Source organism: Fragaria vesca, linkage group LG3 (genome assembly GCF_000184155.1).
Source record: "Fragaria vesca subsp. vesca linkage group LG3, FraVesHawaii_1.0, whole genome shotgun sequence".
NCBI lineage: Eukaryota > Viridiplantae > Streptophyta > Magnoliopsida > Rosales > Rosaceae > Fragaria > Fragaria vesca.
Genome location: NC_020493.1, coordinates 27,120,046 through 27,142,807, shown reverse-complemented (window position 1 = coordinate 27,142,807; position 22,762 = coordinate 27,120,046). Strand labels below are relative to the sequence as shown.

Sequence of the window (22,762 nt, the reverse complement as noted above, 5' to 3'; positions counted from 1 at the left end):
TCGTTTTGGGAGAATAATATAGTTGATACATACATGATAGTTGGTCTTCACTATGTTGTTGCCTTGACAACGTTGACAGGGTTGTTGGGAGGGAGTTGACGAGGACATGCCAGGAGTTCCCCAATGGCATCTCAAAAATATCAGACCATATCAACTACTGTATCAAGGTCCCCATTTTCTTGAAATTAGTCTCCCCGTCCACCAAGATAGTTTGAATTTGGAAAAATACTATGATTGGGGTAAAAAAAAAAAAAAAAAAAAAAAAAAAATCAAGACTATGGGGTTGAATACAAAAGCAGGCCCAATCGAAACACACATTTGATACTGATATTAGCATGTAAACTCTTGATCTCAACAGAATAACAATGAGTTTTTTCTTGTTTCAGTTTCTGTCTACACAAGAAATACAGGCATCATCAACAAATATCATTAATCGCACGTTCACACTTGTCTTGAAGTATCTTCACAGCCTCGGTAAATAGCACTTCTGGTGGTAATACCCCAGTTGATTCAATGGTAACTGTGAGTGAAAAATGAGAGTTACAACTCAGAAAACAGGCATAGAAACAAATTATACTACATTGACACTTTCCTCAGATCCCCCTACATAACTCCTCAATAGTTTACCTGCTTACATGATTTTGAAGAAAACAAAGTTCATAAGTAATTTTAAATCCAACTTCTGACATCTACAGATTCATTTGATACCATGTTACAAAATCTTAAATTCAAAGCTACAACAACTATCCTCTTTTTGTCTACTGAACAAAGCAAATCAATTAATGGCTAGACTTTTCATGTATGTGGATTTATATCTGTTAGCCAAATAATTATATTTAAAAATGCTTGGAATCAATCATCAAATACGCAAGTCAAAGATTTGGAAAAGACTAGGGCGACACAAAGAAGTTTATTGAAATTAGAATCCGCGTACTGAAGTCAGATTTTATACATTTTTAAGTAATCATATGCAAATCAAAACACCAAAATTGAATGTTTTTAGGATTAAAGCCTGTTCCAGAACACCCATCAATAACCAGAAATCAAGGGGACCATATAAATTATAGTCTAGTAAAAAAATCAACATATCACTTACAAATGAAATGATCTTTGACACGTCGTAATGACAAAGAATCATCCCATCCCTTCCCTTCTCTGATGCACTCCCTACACAGTGTGCATTTTCGTGCTCTAGCTACAGTAGCCTTTTTTTTACCTGATAAGCGGTCAAATAATTGATCAAGCCAATGAATAAATGGAAAAGAGAAAACGTATTTTGAGCAAGTACAAACAGGTAACGATACTGCATAGTAGGAAATTCATGTTACCATTGCCAATGTCTTCGATATCAAACACCTTGACTGGGCATGTTGCCACAAGTTTCTCAGCCATCTCATCCTCAATATCTTTCAGAACTATAACCTAAACACAGTCAAAAGTTCATTATTATGTGTGATCTTTACTTCTTTACGCAATCACACAATATCACATCCCCTTACCTCAGGAAGCATTCTGTACCAAGCAGGGGCAACCGGGGACCATTTTGCATGTGTTTTGCCAATTCCCTTAACAGCAAGTGCTTCCAGTTCAATTTCCTAAGAAGAGGTAGGCAGTGTCAGTTCATGAAGAAAGAACAATACAATAAATTTCCTGACTACTAGAAAAGAATATGCCCGGGCATCCCAGACTGGCTTTATAGACCTGGGCTCAAAATTGGGGGCTCCTGCCTACAATGCCTAGGAGGCAGGAAACTCTAGAATATACCTAGCTACAATGAAGGGGTTTGAACCCGAGACCACATGGAAGCAGACCATGGACCTGACATTTCTTGCTAAACATAATGAAACTAGTATTTAGAATGATAAAAAACACCTGAACCAGTCTTTTCGTCTACCCTCTTGAGTGACCACCCTAATCTCCACAACTGATGATTAACTTCTACATCTATATTTTAGTTGAAAAAAAAAAATTGAGCCAATTAGCAATAGCTAGTCTGTCATGAATTAATATTATTTGTTATTTAAATTGAACTGTTCTCATCTCACTTGCAGTTACATTAGTCAAAAAACAAATGGCTCCATGTTCAATACTTAGCATATAGCTTGAGAATTTACATTCATCAAACTACTCTTGGCTCTTTTGAAGTACTTGCAATCACATTCCGTCGAACAATATTTGGAGTTAACTGCTGTTTTCAATACCCCGCATTACATGACAAAAGCAATATATGTGCTTTTTGAAGAATAACTAGACCTATAAAAGAGGTAAAAAAGAGTTACCTGGCCTGGGCCCAGTCGAGCAATTGTAATATCTCCATCCGTTGGACCAACTGGATTGGTGGCAAATTCTGGCATGGAATCCTGGCTGCAACTAAATGATGTGTAGGTTGAACCGTCTGATTCCAAGGTAAAGTTACTCCCATTTGGCAACCAAACCAAATCTTTTGACTTGACTGTTTCACAAATTACAAAATATTTACAACATGAAGAAAATCATCCACAAAAGATATATAAACATGCCAGGAAATCAAAAGTAGTTTTATGTCACCTATAAAGAACAAGAAGTATACCTGTGATACGTGTTTGTCCATCTTGTTCTTGCCCCTCCCGTTTTGGTCCCTTTCGTTTGCCTTGCTTTTCACACCTCACTTTGAGCCCAAAAACAATGGTGTTCTTTTCATTTGCCGTATTATTTTCTAACAAGAAAAAATGAAGGGGAAAACTCAACACCTTAATAATATAAAGTGGATCAACAAAACAGAATTTTTTTTTTAAAAAGAAAAAAAAAGAAAAGAAAAAGAAACAACAGAATGATCAAACAAACCTGTAAATTCAAACAATCTTGGGTCAGCCTTGATTGGAATGAGACCCAATCTGTGGGAAAGGACTTCATCTTGGATTACTGATGTATTGTTTGCAATAAGAACTCTTTCAATAGCCATCGTGGGAACCTACAGTTGCATCAACTAAGAAAATTTAGGATTATCATTGACATATCTATTCGTCCAACTCCATAGCACTTGAGAACACACATAAAAGTCATCCTAGAGTTACTTGCAAACTAAGAGTAGCAGATACATATTTTTAACAGAGGTCAGAATGGTCTAGATGGAAAAAATGTAAGTATCTTTCCCCTCCCTTAAACTACATAACTAATAAAAACAAACAAAAACAATGAAGCTGTGAGGACATAATTTTCTTTAATAGGCAACACTGACATTAACCCTTGATAGATCAATTACACTACAAAAAACTCACATAGTCAAACAGCTTACGTTCTGTTTCTGCTTTTACTTGCAACCATCAAATAATTTACTCAAGAGAAAAATAGTAATCAAAATGATTGGTATACTTATTTTTTTTTTCTTCAACAAGCTACAGAATACACTCAACAGACAATATTAACCTATTACGAATTCTCATCAAGCACACCCACAACTCGCAAATTTCGACTATCTATGGAAAAATTACAACACAAACCTCAGCTATGAGGATCCTCCTGAACGCATTGGCAATAGCCGGATCAATCCCAATCATATCAAACTCCATTTCATCCTTTTCGAGACGAATAACCTCAACTCTAAACTTGCTCGAGAAGCTATCCAACAAGCTATTATCGACTCCCATCGATGCATAAGCACCGGAGTACTGAAATGTATCAGTCTGCAAAAACCCAAAATCCGAAAAACACAAAAACCAAAAAATCAAACCAAACCCAATAAAGGAATCAACTTTCTTATCAAAACAAGCTATCACAACACAAATTTGAACTCAAACAAATCAATGGGGTAGTAAATATTACTGCAAAACTGTAAAAATGAGAAACAAAAGGAGGTAACTTTACGTGAATGGGAGCGTCAGCCTTGCAATCGACACGTGTCCTCTGGAAATCGATGTGTGGAGGTAGCTTCCCCATGGGCACATCTGAGAGCTTCTCTATGAAATCCAGTGTGTCGTTTGCGGAATCTGATTGCTCAGACTCTGAGCTTGAAGTCGTGTCTTCGTTACCAGACGACATCGTTTTGGGTTCTCTCCGCTGCCAATTTGTCTTCTGAAGAAGGAGAGAGGCTCTAGTACTGGTTTTGAAGTTAGGGTTTTGCAGAGAGGGAGGCAATTGCAAAATTGGGGTTCAGGGTTTTAGGGATAGAGGAGAGAAAAGAAGAGGAAAGTGGGCCTGTCGGGCTGAACTAACAGTGTGGCCCAATTTCTGTCTGGGAATCAATTTGGGCCGACAATTTGGACACTGTAAGTCAGTAAGCTCAAACTGCACGTGTTCGACTCGTTTTTTTAGCTCGTTCGTATCGTGCTGGTAAGATAAATCAGCCGAGTTTGAGCTTAATATTTAGCTCGACAAAAAAATCGAGCCGAGCTTGAACTAGAATATATTCGGCTTGTCTAGCTTGTGAACAGCTCGTATTTTAATTTTAGACATCCTCGTAAGTTTGATATACGTATTTGCACATGCCTCAATCATATGGGGGGTTATAGGTCCACTCAGAATGTTCACTAACAAAGGCATCTACCCTGAGATGAACTGGTTCTTCCTCATCGGCTTACTTGCAGCTGTTCCAGTTTGGTTGTTGTCACGTAAATTTCCCAACAAGAGGTGGATTAAGCTCATAAACATGCCTCTAATCCTAGAAGCAGGAAGTGACATGCCACCTGCTAGAGCTGTCAACTACTCATCATGGTTGGCATGCAATTGGAGTTTTCTTCAACTTCTATGTGTACAGAAACTGTAAGGCATGGTGGGCTAGGTATAACTATATCCTATCGGCTGGTTTGGATGCTTGAGTGGCCTCCATGGCTGTTCTTCTATACTTCACGTACTCTTCAGTCCAAGAACATAATCGGCCCGGAATGGTGGGGTTTGACCAATATAAGATCATTTTCCTTTGGCTAGTTGTCCTACAGCACCAGGAGTCGTGGCTAAAGGGTGCCCAGTTCTTTGAATTTGAAATGCTTTGAAACCCTACTTACTACATTGCACCGATATCGACACTGGTACCAACACTGACACCGACACTGACATGGCCACACAGAAAGTCCCAAAAACTTAAGACCCGGTACGGTTAATATCTCTTGTACATAAAAGACATACTAAAAACATAAAATAAATTCATTACATTTTTCTTTGGCTAGTTGTCCTACAGCACCAGGAATCGTGGCTAAAGGGTGCCTAGTTCTTTGAATTTGAAATGCTTTGAAACCCTACTTACTACATTGCACCGACACCGGCACCAACACTGACACCAACACCGACACCGACATGGCGACACAGAAAGTCCCAAAAACTTAAGACCCGATACGGTAAATATCTCTTGTACATAAAAGACATACTAAAAACATGAAATAAATTCATTACATTACCAAATTAAAGCTCTAAGTTCAATCCATTGCATAAAGAAATAACATCAAACAAAGCAATTGTCAGATCTTAGGTTTTTGGGTTTAATTTTTTTTTTTTTGATCCAACAAATAACTGGAATGCTACAACGAGTCTATTGTGAGTCGAACTCACGACCTCCCACTTACAAAAAGAAGACTGATGCTACTATACCAAATGATACTGAGCTTATTTTGATCCAGTCTAGTTTACAATTTGCTAACATAACGTGTCGAGAAAATGGCATGTCGTGTCGATCAACGTGTCGAGCCGTTTCAGAAAAATCAACATTTTCTGACACGCCATGGGAGTGTCAGACGTCATGTCGGCGTGTCAGACACTCTGAGCCTAGTTTTCTACTGTAATTATAGTTAGTTAGAAACTTACAGTTACACTTTTTCTACTGAGAAGTTTTCTTATTAACATAGGTTAAGTCTTTGGTAGAGAAATTCATAGTTAAAAAAAGATATGGAGAGGGAAAGATGCTGTCTAACTCTCCACCGTAGCCAGTGCTGGCCTTCATAAGATGGTGGAGAGCATATGTTATTAAGATTGAAGACATGACAATATACGTTACAACTGAGTCATAAAGTCTCGTTGACAACATTAACTTAAACAATATTTATGATTGCCTAACACTTGTTAGAAACATGTTGTATGAGACATATCTAGGACACTTGAAAATGTCCTATGAAGGCTAAAATCAAAATCACCAAAATCAAAGCTAGCTTTCAAGTTCTAACCACTATTAGTTTAGGTCTATGGCAATAAGTATGTTACAATCTAGTTTCATTGTTTATCATTTTTGTTTTCTCAGCGTTCTATTTAAATAAATTGGGAGAGAGTCGCAAAGTTATTTTGGGTAAATAAAAACAACCTTCCAACCACCAATTATCATGCAATATCTCAATCTTAAAATCAGGGTCATCATTGTGTTATATTTTATGTGATATTGTCTTCTTAAAGTTTTAAGAAATAAATCTGTCCTTTATTACTTTATTGTTACACTGAGCCATTAATGGAAATTATTATAGGCAGACATTGAGGGAGTTAAGCATCATAGTCACCAAAAAATATCAAGAAGGACTAGGATCACCACCAACAAATTTTCAAAAAAAAAAAAAAAAAAAAAAAAGGAATCACCACCAACAAACAAAACAAGTGAGGCAATCATTGACATCAAAGAATCTTATCCTCATACTGATATTCTTCACCTGAAAATTGCCAAATTCTGAGCAGTTTTGACATCATCATGGAAGAAAAGGAGCCCTCATATCTTTGCCCATACGACCCCATTGTCCTGTGCTAATAAGAGTAAGAGAAGTTGGGCATGTACTCTGTCTGTCTGTTGACGGAGTAACTCGGTTTTTACTCTTTGGGTTGGACGCACGCGGTTGGCGAGCGCGTCGCGTGGGTTTTAGTAGTGGGTAGACTTGTTATCTTATTATTCTTCTTCATCAAAGTCTCTCTCATCTGTCAATCGAAAAAAAAAAGAATCTCTCGACCTCGGCCATAACCTCAGTTCATTATTCCCCACACAGCCCTGACTCCTCACCGTATTCTAGTAAGTACCAAGATTCCATCTTTCTCTTCGATTTGATTCAGTCTATGTTATTGTTATTTAATTTGTGAGCTGTGTATGAGCAGTAGGAAATACTTGGAGAATTTAATCAATGGGTCAGAGTCTATAGATGGTATTTTGGTTACAAACGGCTCTGATATGGTTATCCTTCATCAAACATTTGGAATCTTAGAATGTTTCCAATTAACAGTATTAGTTTTTTCTGTTTTTCTTATTGAGTTCAATACTTGCAAGAATTCTAATCTGAGATTCAGTATAAAACTATGAATAAACCATCTGGCTGGGCACCAAACGGAATTCCTTGTAACTATTTTTTTTTTTTTTGTAGAATGAATTCCTTGTAGCTAGTTAATCAAAGAGAGTTGTGGCAATTTAAGCAAAAGAATATGTTATTTGGTGTATAGAAATTTGATGTATGAATCTACACACGTTTGTATCTGGCAATTTTCAAAATTAATCAGCTTTTATTTTTCATTTTTGATTTTGTTTCAATGGTGGCAGCATGAACATCAGCATTCCATTTCTTTTATTTCTAGTTGAGATTCTTGTATCTTTTCTTTTTCTTCGGACAAACTTGTAAGTTTTACTTAGATGCTGATAAACATAGTGATTGAATCTCGTTGCTGTTCTTGTTTTTTCTTTCTTTTTGTAGTTTATATGATGTTGGGTCTGAGTCCTGGTAATCATTTCTTAAATCTGTTTAATGCTGGAATACTATGATTTCAATACTCGTGTTCATGTTGCTGCATCCTCAGAGATACTTTTTGGCACTCTCCCAGTTGAAGATCAGTGATTGTGCATTGCTGCTTTTGAAGCTGTTTTATTTTTATGTTACCTAAGGCCATATGTTAAACTTCTCCTAGTCTAGAGCTGTTTGGATATACAGGTCTCTCACTCTTTCTTTATCCTCTAGGATCTCTCCATAACCTCTACCACCTTGGATAACTGAATTCTAAAGTTTGTTTTTGTCCAGTTGATTAACCATTTGATCTAGCATCTCAGTTGTTTGCAAAACATATATTTTGGTTCTCTGTTCTGACACAAAACATAATTGGTCTATGGGGTTTAAAAATCGCAAATATAGGCAATTGCATTTACTTCTTTAACAACTCAAGTACACCTTGTAGTTTTTGTAAGTTTGAATGCACATGATTCTCACGGCCAGTGGTCAATATAGTGAGGTTGAATGACTGAATCAAAACATGTTCCTCATATCTCTAACAGTCGCAACACAAAGGGATCCCATTGCTAAGTTTAAGTGTGAGGGGAACAAATCTAGTTTTGAGTCAAAAGACATGGGCGGAAAATGTAGTTTATCCTTTATATAATTTAAAAATATTTTGTACTCTGCAAGCGTTTTGACTTCTTAATCTTGAAATCTGGGAACGAGTCCTCTTTACTACAAACTGAATCTTTTTTCTTTTTCTTTTTTTTTTATATTTATTTCAAGCAGGCTGTAGCTTACTCTCTAACTTTGAAGCTCTTTACTGGCCATTGATGGTCAGTATGGTTGAACCCGTGACAAACTTTCCTCATGTCTGCTAAGTATTCACTGGATATCTTATTTCTGGCCCTGCAAAGATTCATTTCAAGTTAACACATGCTGCATCACTGAAGATGCAGCCATTTTAGTCTTCACATACCCCTAAATTGGGTTATAGTTTATGACAATATGTCTTTACACCTTTCTTTCTGATGTATGTTCCTCTAGGTATTTGATTGAAGTAGATTTTTGTAATCTTGTCTTGCAATTGCCTTTATAAGCTCCGACATATATTTCCTATTGAGGTCAGGCTGTTTGGAATATGAAACAACCAGTAATAAGGAACTAAGCCTTGTAAGACTGCAGTCCAACAGTAAGAAGGGAATTTTGATCACTGGATGATATGGTTAGGCTAGGGTCTAATACCCCTAAGCTGAGGGTTCAAGAATTTCGGGGATTGCTGTTACTTGATTGGTAATTGGTAAGCTTGGTTAAACGGGATTATTAATGTTTTAAGTAGGTGTGGAAGAACTGACCATGTATCCTGAATTTATTAGATTTCTTGATTTTCGAGATTAAGAGATTCATGTGTTTGTTTCTTGTTGGTTATACTAAATCCCTTTAGCTTGGATTTGACAGTTCTGGGCCTTGGATGAATTTTTAACTGGCTATGACTTTCCTAAACATGATGGGTAAGCCTTCTTTTTTTTTTTACTTTTTTTTTCTTTTTTTTTTTTTTCCATTTTTACAGTTTTGAATTAGCATGAAATTCACTCAACATAACTCCGCTTGAAATGTTTTAACTTTCTAGACAGATGTATCTAGTCATGAACTACGAAGTAAGTTTTATTTTCTCAGTTTCTCTTTTATTGTCTTTGTAATGTTATTGCATCTTTCTTCCTTCGCTCATGTGCATCTCTGATACATCGATAATACAGTTCACTTAACTATCTGAGGGTTCCCTTCATGTGCCCCTTTTATTGCCCGATTTGTACTGCTATTTTCACGTTGAACTACAAAGTAATGCTATAAGTGCTCTTCTTATGGTTTATGATTTATTGCTTTACTTCCTACATTTGTGGACATGTGAATCTAATATATCAACATGTTTCTTGTGAATAATCAAATGAGTAGGTAAACTGTCACTTATTATTGAGAGTTTAGGTAACCATTTGTACTGCTATCAAATGAATAATCAAATGTTTTGGTTTTATTCTGTCACTTATTATTGAGAGTTTGGGTTGCCTGTTAATATCTCCCTTTGGTTCTTAAGGTTTTGGAGTTGATTATATCGTTTAGTTTTGAAAACCAAATTTCTAGTTTGTATTACTTTATTTGGTGGCTTCATTATTTGGCATAGGAAGATCATATCCTCTTTCATAACATTTTTGTTGTCTTGTTAGATTCGCTAAAGTTTGGTTGGGGTCTGTTGTGTTTCGTGTGCAGTGAGATACATAATACAATTTGTGTTTGGAAGGAAGGTGTTTGGGGATTTTGGTGCAGGGTAATTTTAATTTTGTGGGATTTCCAGAGTTGGAGTTTTGATAGAGATTAATTTGTTTCGGATATATTTTGAGGTTTGAGGAAGTCTGTTGGGTTTTGGTACTTATCAATATGAGATAACTGTATTGTACAAATGGTTTGTTTGTGTTAGTTCCTTGATTGTGTTGTAACTCAATTTTGAGTTATACAGCTTATTCGTTCCACATTTCACTTCCCTGGCTTAATGTGTTTTAAAGCTAAAGATTGACTGGAATTTTTTGTTTATTGTTTTTGTTATGAAATGGAATGGTGCATCGGTTCTAGTCACTACTACACAGGACCCCTTCAATGACACACAAAAAACGTCATTGAAGACCTTCCATGACGTTTTCTGTGTCGTTAGGAACGTCGTCTTAGCCTGTGTCATGGAAAGGGTACCCTTCAATGACGTTTTTCAAACGTCATTGAAAATCTTTTGATGATACTTCGTTCTCGTCATAGAAACCTTTTAATGGCGTTTATAAACTGTTATAATAAGGTTTTCAATGACGTTTTTCAATTGCTATAGAAAAGGCTTACACGACGTTTTCCCAACGTCATTAATTGTTTTTCATATTATAAAAAAAATATTTGATTTCTGATTAAATTCAGAAATCAAATATGTTTGTATTCACACAGTCACCATAGACACAGTACTAATTGTTTCATTAAGACCAAGTCCTCTAGTTTCCACTATATCAAAAAATATATATACAAGTGTAATTTTCTAGTCTTGTTCAAAACCTCCTCCAATTAAAGTTCAGCCTAGCCTTTGTGCAGCAGCTTCTGCAACTCGTATTCAGCTTCAATCCTTGCCTTCTCAATAACCCTATAACTCAAACCATATAAAAATCAGACTATATTTGATATAGGCTCTATGTGATCAATGTAGACAACACAATTACTTTTCTCAATGCATTAATCAATGTAAATAAAACTTGTTCAGATGATTGGGGTAGAGGATCAATGTAAACGACAACCTGCAAAAGTAGAACTTTGCTACTTTTCTAAAATTCGACTACGCATATAAGAAGACAAGACCATACCTGAACATGTATATTGCACCCTTTTTCACATTATCTCTTACATTCAAAAGCATCTGAAACAAAACAAATAATACAGCTATAAAGAACTCATGACTAATTTTTCTACCTTGTAGCTGCTTCAGAAAAACATCTCCCAAAACCTATTACTTTATTAAACCAATAATCTGTTATCTGTCCTAGGAGTTCAAGGAAACAAATTGTCCCTTAAAATCTTATCAAGATCATGTTCAATTAAGAAACTAACAGACATCATATACATTAACAGCTAGTGCAGAGCAAGGTAAATGAGTAATAGAAGAAAAACTTACACTATAGCTCCCAGATTTCATTGTCTGAACTAGCAACCTTCCTTCCTGTCAAAGCCATCATATGGAGAACCAAATCAAATGAACTTAAACAAGGAATCCCAAGATGCATATTTTACTACTTTGCAGTATTAAAGGTCATCTTAGTAAAAATGAAAGATATGACCATATAATACTCGGTCTCTTACCTGAGCGGTGGCAAGCTTGAAATTCAGCAACCCACTAAACAGAAGTAAACAAACACAAAAACTCAGATCTAGGATGTCAAATTTGAAAAAAGCAAAAGCTGGGACTTGGGAACTTGATGAAACAATTGAAATAAAGTCTATCACAATTCACATAAAAATGAATGGAAACTGTTCCGACACTACCAGAATATCAATCCAAAGTTCCAAACAACCAATCATCCAAAGCAAAACAACATGCACGCTATAACCAATCTTCTCCAAAATCACAACAAGCCTCACTTCTCCACCGAGACTATAATCTTAACACTTCAATCATAAACACCAAAACACAATTAACTACACAATCATCTAACAACCTATAGTTTAATCAAACAACACCAACACATATTCATACACATAAACTATAGGGTGACTACCTTTAGCTAAGGCATAACTGAGCCGAGGGTCTCCTCCCTACCAACTCTGCTGAGTAGCAGGGCTCCTATCATTTGCTGCTGCCAACACCAAGCCACTGCCTTGACAGAGCTCCACCAACGCTTTCTCCTCCTCAGATCAAATCGGTAACTCAATCAAACACCCACAATAATGCCCAAAACAAATCTGATATCTAGAAACAGCGAAACCACCTCACCTTGATTTATCAAGGCTCCAAATCCAACTCTTCTTCCTCAGCCCGAAGCTCAGTCCGCGGCTTCAGGACCCGCACTGGTGCTGCTGAGACCGAGCGGCTCCATCCTCCTCCTAGCTGCGGCGGCGACTTCATGCTTTCAAGGCGGAGATGCCGCGAAGATGACAACTAGATGAAAGCTGAAAAACAGAGAGGAAATGGATTAAGTACTAGAGATCGAGATTAGGAATTTAAGGTTCATGAGGGACTGAAATCGAAGGAAGGGAGAGATGGGTTAACCATTGGGAAACATGAACTCGTCGGAGAAGAGAGGATTTGGCCAGAATTATAGAATTGGGGGTTTTGGGTTGGTTTTTGATCTGAAGAGGAAATGGATGCGTGTCGGGTGAGAGTTAGGGTTCTAACCTGTGACAACTCAAAGAGCAGACCCAAACAATTGGGATTAGGGCGAAGAGCAGTGAGACAGATTTGGATGAGATTTAGCGATGAGATTTTGGGAGAGGGGTGTTAGATTTGGGGATGAGATTTGGGAGAGGGGTGACTGATTTGGGTGAGAGACCGAGTTTGGGATGAGATTCGGATCGAGTTTGAGATTGAGTTTGGGTGACTGATTTGCAAGAGAGAAATTGGAAAGTGAAGTTTGAGATCGAGTTTGGGTGAGAGAAATTTTAGGCAAGTGAGTTAAAACTAAAGGGAACCCTAAAACTAAAGGGACTCAAACTCAAACTCAAACTGAAAATTTTAGGGCCAAATTTTGGGTCAGGCGCGAAGCCAAATTTTGGGCACAATGTCCAAAATTTAGCTCAAAACTTTTGATGACAGTAATAAACTGTCATGGCCCAAACAATATGTATGACAGACCAAAACCGTCATTGAAACTTATTGATGACAGAAAATAAACGTCATGGTATGTGTTTTACCATGACGTTTATAAAACGTCATATAATTGCTCCGTGTTTTACATCCATGACGTTTGCTGCCCTAAACGTCATGGAAGCCCCCTACAATGACATTTATCATGAAACGTTATAAAATAAGTGTCATTAAAGGGTACATCTCTAGTAGTGAGTGGTGGAGGCTGGAGTACAGCTAGTGCTCATGGATCAGTTGACAGCTCAATATGCCTAATGACTCTTTTTGTGTAATGTATCAGAATACCTTTGTTGGAAACACGGCCTGGAAATATTTCATAGTGCTAGTTTACTGTAATTGCATGTTGCCCTTTCTTTGTAATATCCACTAGTGCGATCTCAACTATGATGAAACTAACAAATTCTATACAAGGGCTCAATTTATACCTTATCTCTATATAAGGAAGTAATCTATACATGGTTTCTATAAAAGGAAATGATACACGTTTTCTAAATTAATGTATATCTTTATAAATCAACTATATCGAGAAAATAAAAGTTGGGAAAATTGTTTGTGTGAAGTGACCAATATAGTGAATAAAGGCTAATATTACATAATTTACCCATTTTTGTTATCATTCAGATCTCAATTCACACGGTACATCGTATTTTTCTAACATCTATAAAGCTAGCTGCGTCAAGCGGGAATAAATATATCAAATAGACGATGAAAAAAAAAATGACCCTCCGGGGTTTACTCTTGTGATGGAGACTGAATCTTTATTGAAAAAATTTGGAATTTCTAACGTTGTCATATTTCACACCATTACTCCCATCTTATGATGAATTTTCTCAAACTTTATATTCTTCCCTTAGTTTAATAAGACATACAAACATATAACTTACTAAACAAGTTACATCACATTAATATGCACATGACGTTATGAGGTTATAAATATGTGAAAATAAAAATTTCACCGTTAGATGTAGTCATTGTAATTAAATAGGTATACTGAACAAAATGCACCCCGTTTCGGACTCGTTAGGCCCCCCATCGAATCGGTCAACCTTAATTCAACCTCATTTTTTACACGAAACGTGGTTGACCGGTATCGTGCGAAACTCTACTTTTCCCAGGTTTCGAACCTATAACTCGTATATATGAGATTTAGAAACCCATGAAAAAATATTGTTAAATGGACCCTCCATTGGTTAGGCCCCCTTTAGGAGCGCTTAAGCGTAATTAAAGTCGACTACTTTTACTGGAAACCAAATGTTACCAGAAGTTTGTGATTTTTCAACCCTAGACGTATTTCACTATTTCAGTCACATCCTATTTAATAAGATTTTTAAAAATTTTGCTTTCTCTGTATAGTTGGTTCACAACTATGTATACTTGTATATAACCTACTAAACAAATTATATAGCTTTAGTAGGCACGTGACGTTATGAGGTCATAAATATATGAAATTGAAATTCCACCGTCAGATGTAGTCATGGTAATTAAATAGGTCTACTGAACAAAATCCACCCCGTTTCGGACTCGTTAGGCCCCCCATCAAATCGGTCAACCTTAATTTAACCTCATTTTTAACACGAAACGTGGTTGACCGGCATTGTGCGAAACTCTATTTTTCCCAGGTTTCGAATCTATAACTCGTATATATGAGATTTAGAAACCTGTGAAAATATCTTGTAAAATGGACCCTCCGTTAGTTAGGCTCCCTTTAGGAGCGCCTAAGCGTAATTAGGGTTGACCGCTTTTACCGGAAACCAAACGTTACAAGAAGTTTGTAATTCTTCAACCCTAGCTGTATTTCACTGTTCCGGTCATATCCTATTTCATAAGATTTTTAAAAATATTGCTTCCTCCCTATAGTTGGTTCACAAAGTTGTACACTTGCATATAACCTACTAAACAAGTTATACTACATTAATAGACACGTGACGTTATGAGGTCATAAATATGTGAAAATAAAAATTTCACCGTCAAATGTAGTCATTGTATTTAAATAGATATACTGAACAAAATGCACCCCGTTTCAGACTTGTTAGGCCCCCCATCAAATCGGTCAACCTTAATTTGACTTTATTTTTAACACGAAACGTGGTTGACCGGCATCGTGCGAAGCTCTATTTTCCCCAGGTTTCAAGACTATAACTCGTATATATGAGATTTAGAAACTCATGAAAAAATCTTGTTCAATCGACCCTCTGTTGGTTAGGCTCCCCTTAAGAGCGCCTAATCGTAATCAGGATTGACCGTTTTTACTGGAAACCAAATGTTATTGGAAGTTTGTGATTTTTCAACCCTCACCGTATTTCACTGTTCCGGTCACATCCTATTTCACAAGATTTTTGAGAATATTGCTTCCTCCCTGTAGTTGGTTCACAAAGATCTACACTTACATATAACCTATTAAACAAGTTATTCCACATTAGTAGACACGTTGTGGTTCTAATGGCTAAATTTCATAAAATGAAAATTCAACCGTCTGATATGATCAGTGTACTTAAATACGGCTATTTAAAAAAATTCACATTTTTTCGATAACGTTTAGGTCAAAATCCACACGGTCAACATTAAACCAATGCCACTTATTACATGAAAACTCTCTTATTTACCCCTATATGACCTAGTTTGATTGATTCTTCCACACAAAAAACTCCCATATTGATGAGATGTAAACCACTATTTAGGGGTGACTGTCGAAATTTTCAATAGAGTTGTTTCTAAAGTGGGCCCCGCAGAACCTCTTTGGATTTCACCTAAGGATGGCAATGATCAGTATAATTAAATGTAGCTACTGTATAAAATTCATATATTTTCGATAACGTTTGGATCTCGATCAAAACAGTCAATCTTAATTAAACGTCACTTATCCGAATTGAATTCAACATTTCAATTCCCATGGTAAACCCAAATTTCCAACTTCCCTCCGATTTCATTCTTCAAATATTAGAACCATTTCACTACATTTCAATTCCCACCAATGGTAAACTCAAATTTCCAACTTCCCTCTGATTCCATTCTTCAAATATTAAAACTATTTCACTACATTTCAATTCCCACCAATGGTAAACCCAAATTTCCCCAACTTCCCTCCGATTCCATTCTTCAAATATTAGAATCATTTCACTTGATTCCCATCGCCCACCACTTGGGATTTCCCTCTAATCATTCGGTCCAAGGTTTGGAAAATTGATATCCATTGTTCCACTTGGGATCAGTTGCTATGTATATCTAAGTTTAATTATTGTTTCTCTTTCAGATAGTTGTGTTTTGCCTTGTGCTGAAACAAAATCCATTCGGTTTGGAAATATCCAAACTATGAAGTCAAATGAAAAGATAAGAGAACCTCCCGGTTATATCTCCTTGTGATTGAATAAGCTACAAGATTTATTACACGCTGAAAACAACTTGTAAACCAGCTATATTTATAGGATTCTCAAACATGATCAAGACACCAAGTGCACCTTTATAATGGAATCTAGTTTGCATAAGAAAATCGGAACTCTATGATGAAGTCATATGTATGAGGAATGCGCATTTGTCTGCCTTCTATTGGTTACAAATTGAGCTGCTCCTTCGACTATAAAATCTTGCAAATATGGCACCTGGCTCTTGAAGTCACCATTATGAATATATTCCTTGATACCCCAAATACGATAGGCGATGTCTAGATCCACCACAAGGAACTTGCCTCGTACTTTGATTTGTACCCTGTCCATGGTGCTGAAGCTCCCAGGTTCTGCAACCAGAGACAGAAGTTCAATACTGTTTAAGGGTTTTGCTGTCAAGTTTTTTTTGTTTTCTGTGAGTTTAAAAAATAAAACGAAAAGAAAATTACTAGTAACATACAAGACAATGTTCATGGTTACGATATTCAGTCAAGGTTCTAAAATTGTGTCCATCTTGTCTAATTATAATTCCTAATGCAGGTTTTGCAATGTAAGTTGCTGGATATAAACACACTTAATCAGTTCAAAAACCTTATAGGTCAATTATTATGACAAAAAAAAATAACAGGTACTTCAAACTAATGATAACAATGACATTAAAGAATGCTCAATTTTGAACAGGATTGATGATAATATTCAACACAGAAACTGAAATAGAATTATTCAATTTGAAAGAATCAAGCTCAGTGGCATCAATTGCATATCACTAAGTGGTAAGTTTTAGCATTTTATCTCACCAAACAAGAGAAGCATAACAACACGTTGTCCAATATTCATTCAGCAACCATTTGTTTGAATAAGCCATCAGCTCTTTAGTTAACCAATTTCAGGTGATTCCTCCTAGAGCAAATGAATCATAATAAGAACAAGCTAGCTACTATTCTAAAACCACAACTGAATATCATTTGACATTTTTATAAGTCTTCCAAGTGTCTTATCATCAAGTTTGGAAATGGCCATCACAGTGAACAAATATGGCATCTAAAAAGGTAACGGAACTATAAATGACAGATCTAAAATCAGGCAGCATGAGCAAAGTGGAACTACAGAATTTATAATATTTATTACCTCTTTAGTCTCTTTGCACAGGCTTCTTTGTAAAGCTCCTTCAAGGTACTCTCTTTAGGTTGCTGTAAACTTCAGTTTGGTGGAGCTTGGTGATATGGTGTCTTGCTCTGCAGCTGTTGCTGCTCAGTTGGTTCACAATCTGCATACCAATACAATTAATTGAAGCAAAATTCACTATGCCTGATGAAAGTTATGAAAGCTTCAGTTTCCTTAAGCTAAAGTAAGCATGTGAAGCAAAATCCTCGCATGAAATTTAAGCTTCAAGTAAGCTTAAGTCTATTAAATTTTGAGTAAAAAATAAAAGATAGTATTTTCAGTATTCAGAGTGTCAAGCAAACAATTTGACATCTTACCAAAACAATAAGCTCTATGTCATTCACTAGAGAGAGAGAGAGAGAGGAGGGAGGCTGACAACGTCCAGTAACGGAAATCTAGAACAGAGAGATCTATTTTAGTAACTTTAAGTAATTAAGTAATTTTGTAGTACATCAGACCATCACAAAATCTACATCATGTCTCTCATAATTAGCTACACATGATTAACCACACCGACAAAATATACAATAACCGTTAATCTGACACTGATTAATTCAACTACGAATACATAATTTCAATTTCAATAATGTTTTCAGAATTTTCAAACACTGACCTTTGAGCAGTCCCCGACTGTTTCTTCAAACCAAATCGGTTTCAAACACTCCAGAATTCTGAACACAAGCAACAAAAATGGATCATAGAAAGAAAATTGATCTCCATCTCTTCTCAAGCCTCTATTGATCCAAATCCATTCATTACCACTACCTGATACAAAAGCAAAGCATGAACATTCATTGCATTTTCAAACAGGGTACGAATTGAACTCAAGTACAGACATATACAAATTGATTTGGAATCAAAATAGACTATAAGGATTGAAGTTTCCTGGAAACAAAATAGGAAACAAGGGCAAGTCAATAAGCTGGGGAAACATATAGAACTTGTAAACAGAACAGTTAACACAATTGGAAGCATATGAACAACCCTAGTTCAGAGCTACCTCAAGTAAACCCAAAAAACACAACAAACTCTATTCTACAAAATGGGATAACTTTCCTCATGAGGAATCTAAGTTGGAGCAGCAAAACAGCAATCATTATAAGTCCAAGACATCAATATATTAGGTTCTTAACAAACAGCAATCATTATAATCCAAAACATGATACAGAGAGATGCTACGCATAACTTAGAGACAATGACTGACTTAAGGAACTATCCATTTCAAGCACGTTAAGAGTTTCACAGGAGCAAATTATATCAAAAGTACAAAGCATGTTATCAATTTAGAACAAAACAAATTATAACAAAAGTACAAAGCATATAGAACTTGAGTCAGTCATTGTCTAATATATGGAATGGTACATAGCGTGTTCCTCAGTCATTGTCTAACTAAAGGAGGGTTTTCAATGAATCAAGGGATGACTGAGAAAGAGAGAATTTAAACCAGACCAGATTGTAAAAGTGTAATCTCATAATAAGGCTTTAAACCTTTAACACAATCCTTAACAAGCAAATCAGACACTAAAAACTCCATGTTACCTGAGATCTTCAATTCAGTAGATGATGGTGTGTTCCTCAGTCGCATTCCCAGGCCTCAACACCAAAACACAGGCTACTAGTCCTGCATTTTCAAAAACACAGGCAGACGTAGTGTTATATAAATATCTTGTAGGCTATAAGTATTGACCTGATAGGACTTAAATCATGACTCTTGCTGAAATTGAACTAAATCTATAAGATGCTGTCACTGCATCTAGTAATGTAACAGGTAAAAAAACAGGTAGAAACTCATAATGCAACTGCAACAATAGGCCAGGCCAACGTAGGGGAATTTAAGAAACCAACTACCTATGTACATGTGAGCATAATTCACTATGGCTTTACAATAACTAATTAAACAAATAGAGCATCGCAGCTTGTTGAGTACACTCTTTTAAAAGGGGCAAATCATGACTCTGATTCCCAAATAGGCAAGCATGAAAATTTTTTTTGGCAAATTGATCACAACCATTATCTGGTCTTGCATATACTTCCAGAATGAAAAGGGAACAAGAGGTCCATGTTTCTATGTGCCTTTCAGGGCACGTGATGTATACACATGACCAAAACAAAAACAGAAGCAACAGCTAGCTTTTGTAATAGAACAGCAACAATAGAACAACCATAAATCGTGCTGAGGCAATGATATAGTCTAGTCTGCATAGACTTGGTCTATCTATTTGTGCATCAGAAAATTCAGCAAAGATATGTAGTTTTTCACATATAAAGAAAGTAGTGCGTTGTTTTCTATTGTTTTCATACTCATAAATTTGCTCAAAATCCAAAAAGGAATCTAATATACAAAAGAAGTGGTTGTGTTCTATTGTTTTCATACCCATAATTTAGCATATTAAAAGGGGTAAGATGATATTAATTATGTGCAAAACCCTTTACTTAATGGGATCAAATAGAGCAGTAGCTGTAGCTCTCAGATGTCTCTAATAAACACAGTGGCCTCCAAAACCTTGCCATTATGGCTTGGATGGGAATCGCAGCAAGCAGAATTTGACAACTGATGGAATTTAATAGGAAAACGATTTACGGCTTAAAATTATGCACGTCGTGTTGATGTGGGCTACCTTGATATGACATCATCAAGAAACAGATTATTTTTTAAGGATGGAAATGAATGATGCTTACAGATCCCTTTCTTGCAAGAATGGGAAGGTTGGATTTTGCAATACAAGTCACCATTACGTTTTACTATAGTTTCTAAGGTCACACCCAGATCACGTTGCGAGAGAATGATCATATATGACAGAAAAATGAGTGTAAAGGTAGGTGTGAATAATGTCAGCTAATTTGGCCAAGTGCAGAGCGCTAAGATTAACTTACTTTAGTCCTTCATAGTTCATACAGAGTTGGCAACAACATTAGATCAACCCAGCATTCTCACCCATTACTTGACTATACCGAATTCACCACACTAGTTAAAAACTCACACTCTAAATATTGCAAAATTGTACGAAAACCACAAACAAGATGAGCATTAGTAAAGTTTAAAGTATTTTGTGTGTTTTGATCAGTAACATTACAACCCCTAAGCATCTAGTGTGCTCGAAGAAGCCGATTCAACCCTGTTGAACTGATCCAATTCCCCACCAGATATCAAACAGAAACAAACCCAATAAAAGGATTCAACTTGTTGAAGATGAGAGATGAAAGTAAACCCAAACAGAGAGAAAAGATGAAAATGTACCTGAGATCTTCAATTCAGCAGATGATATAGTCTAGTCTGCATAGACTTGGTCTATCTATTTGTGCATCAGAAAATTCAGCAAAGATATGTAGTTTTTCACATATAAAGAAAGTAGTGCGTTGTTTTCTATTGTTTTCATACTCATAAATTTGCTCAAAATCCAAAAGGAATCCAATATACATAAGAAGTGGTTGTGTTCTATTGTTTTCATACCCATAATTTAGCATATTAAAAGGGGTAAGATGATATTAATTATGTGCAAAACCCTTTACTTAATGGGATCAAATAGAGCAGTAGCTGTAGCTCTCAGATGTCTCTAATAAACACAGTGGCCTCCAAAACCTTGCCATTATGGCTTGGATGGGAATAGCAGCAAGCAGAATTTGACAACTGATGGAATTTAATAGGAAAACGATTTACGGCTTAAAATTATGCACGTCGTGTTGATGTGGGCTACCTTGATATGACATCATCAAGAAACAGATTATTTTTTAAGGATGGAAATGAATGATGCTTACAGATCCCTTTCTTGCAAGAATGGGAAGGTTGGATTTTGCATAACAAGTCACCATTACGTTTTACTATAGTTTTTTAAGTTCACACCCGGATCACGTTGCGAGAGAATGATCATATATGACAGAAAAATGAGTGTAAAGGTAGGTGTAAATGTTGTCAGCTAATTTGGCCAAGTGCAGAGAGCTAAGATTAAATTACTTTAGTCCTTCATAGTTCATACAGAGTTGGCAACAACATTAGATCAACCCAGCATTCTCACCCATTACTTGAATATACCGAATTCACCACACTAGTTAAAAACTCACACTCTAAATATTGCAAAATTGTACGAAAACCACAAACAAGATGAGCATTAGTAAAGTTTAAAGTATTTTGTGTGTTTTAATCAGTAACATTACAACCCCTAAGCATCTAGTGTGCTCGAAGAAGCCGATTCAGCCTGTTGAACTGATCCAATTCCCCACCAGATATCAAACAGAAACAAACCCAATAAAAGGATTCAACTTGTTGAAGAGATGAAAGTAGACCCAAACAGAGAGAAGAGATGAAAGTGTACCTGAGATCTTCAATTCAGCAGATGATGGTGTGTTCCTCAGTCGCATTCCCAGGCCTCAACACCAAAACGACGGCGACTGAACTCGAAGAACCCAATCAGGCAAATTGAATTCGATCACCAAACTTCAAGAAACGAAAATCAATTCCTAACTCAAGAAACGACAATGGATCACCACCCACCTGTCTCTCCTAACTTCAAATCTGTTTTGACAAATCCTACCAAACTGAAGCTTCTTCAACACACCAAACCAACTATTCCCCGACTAAATCGAGCTACCCCAGTTCATCTGCCTTTGCCTACGAAAATTTAACCGAGGATGTGTGCTCCACGCGCTAACAGGCCTTGACGGAGAAATCAACAACAAATCAATGACTGCTTGACACGTCTACACAGACAAACGGAGTACATTCCAGAACTTTTCTTTTGACTGATACAAATGCTCAATTGCCTCTAGAGCACTCAATCCAAGTGCCCAGTTCCCACTAAAATAAAAACAAACCCTAGAGGGAGATGTCATGCTAGCATAGGGTCGGGCATGCACCTTTGACACTAGAAAGATAGCAATGCCAATTGATTGCTAAGTGGAATTTGCAAGATCTATCCGATTACTTGATCCTCTTACCCACATTTCAAATTCAATCTTATAAAGATCAGATAAACATATGTCAAGTAGCTAGCTTGGTCAACTATCTTCATGATTGTTATCATTTTAGCTATAACTAAACTTCGAATATCAAGAATAGAACTAAAAGCACCGAAAAGATGCACGTTTCAAAACCTGAAACACACCATTAGAACCGGGTTTACCCCAAACAACTTTCTAAAAGAATTATCTCTTGCACTTATTAAACATAGAAACTGAACCAAGAAACTGGAAGATAAGATGCTCTGCCTATT

General features: G+C 36.4%; 2 protein-coding genes across 2 annotated transcripts; both read right to left on the bottom strand.

Annotated features, from left to right (window-relative positions):
- Positions 1 to 386: 386 nt before the first annotated feature.
- LOC101292588 (DNA-directed RNA polymerases I and III subunit rpac1-like) lies at positions 387 to 4,017 on the bottom strand. The gene is made up of 9 exons (XM_004296274.1): positions 3,844 to 4,017; positions 3,480 to 3,662; positions 2,824 to 2,950; positions 2,570 to 2,695; positions 2,280 to 2,452; positions 1,500 to 1,595; positions 1,329 to 1,422; positions 1,097 to 1,216; positions 387 to 627 (listed from the first exon to the last, which is right to left on the bottom strand). Exons 1-9 carry the CDS (start codon positions 4,015 to 4,017, stop codon positions 572 to 574), a joined length of 1,149 nt encoding a protein of 382 aa, XP_004296322.1. The 3' UTR covers positions 387 to 571.
- Positions 4,018 to 16,331: 12,314 nt separating this feature from the next.
- Positions 16,332 to 22,144, bottom strand: LOC101297417. Its single transcript, XM_004295153.1, has 6 exons — positions 21,866 to 22,144; positions 19,095 to 19,176; positions 18,169 to 18,320; positions 17,873 to 17,950; positions 17,520 to 17,658; positions 16,332 to 16,741 (listed from the first exon to the last, which is right to left on the bottom strand). Exons 2-5 carry the CDS (start codon positions 19,138 to 19,140, stop codon positions 17,560 to 17,562), a joined length of 375 nt encoding a protein of 124 aa, XP_004295201.1. The 5' UTR covers positions 19,141 to 19,176; positions 21,866 to 22,144; the 3' UTR covers positions 16,332 to 16,741; positions 17,520 to 17,559.
- Between the last annotated feature and the right edge of the window lie 618 nt (positions 22,145 to 22,762).

Excerpts from the sequence above, each read along its gene's own strand:
- LOC101292588 (XM_004296274.1), bottom strand. The coding sequence starts at position 4,017 with ATGTCGTCTGGTAACGAAGACACGACTTCAAGCTCAGAGTCTGAGCAA. Across the intron at positions 2,951-3,479 it reads GGAGGATCCTCATAGCTGAG|GTTCCCACGATGGCTATTGA; the intron begins GTTTGTGTTGTA and ends ATGCAACTGTAG. Across the intron at positions 2,696-2,823 it reads AAGATTGTTTGAATTTACAG|AAAATAATACGGCAAATGAA; the intron begins GTTTGTTTGATC and ends TTTTCTTGTTAG.
- LOC101297417 (XM_004295153.1), bottom strand. The coding sequence starts at position 19,140 with ATGCGACTGAGGAACACACCATCATCTACTGAATTGAAGATCTCAG. Across the intron at positions 17,951-18,168 it reads CAGTCGGGGACTGCTCAAAG|ATTTCCGTTACTGGACGTTG; the intron begins GTCAGTGTTTGA and ends TCTCTGTTCTAG. Across the intron at positions 17,659-17,872 it reads ACATAGAGCTTATTGTTTTG|ATTGTGAACCAACTGAGCAG; the intron begins GTAAGATGTCAA and ends ATTGGTATGCAG.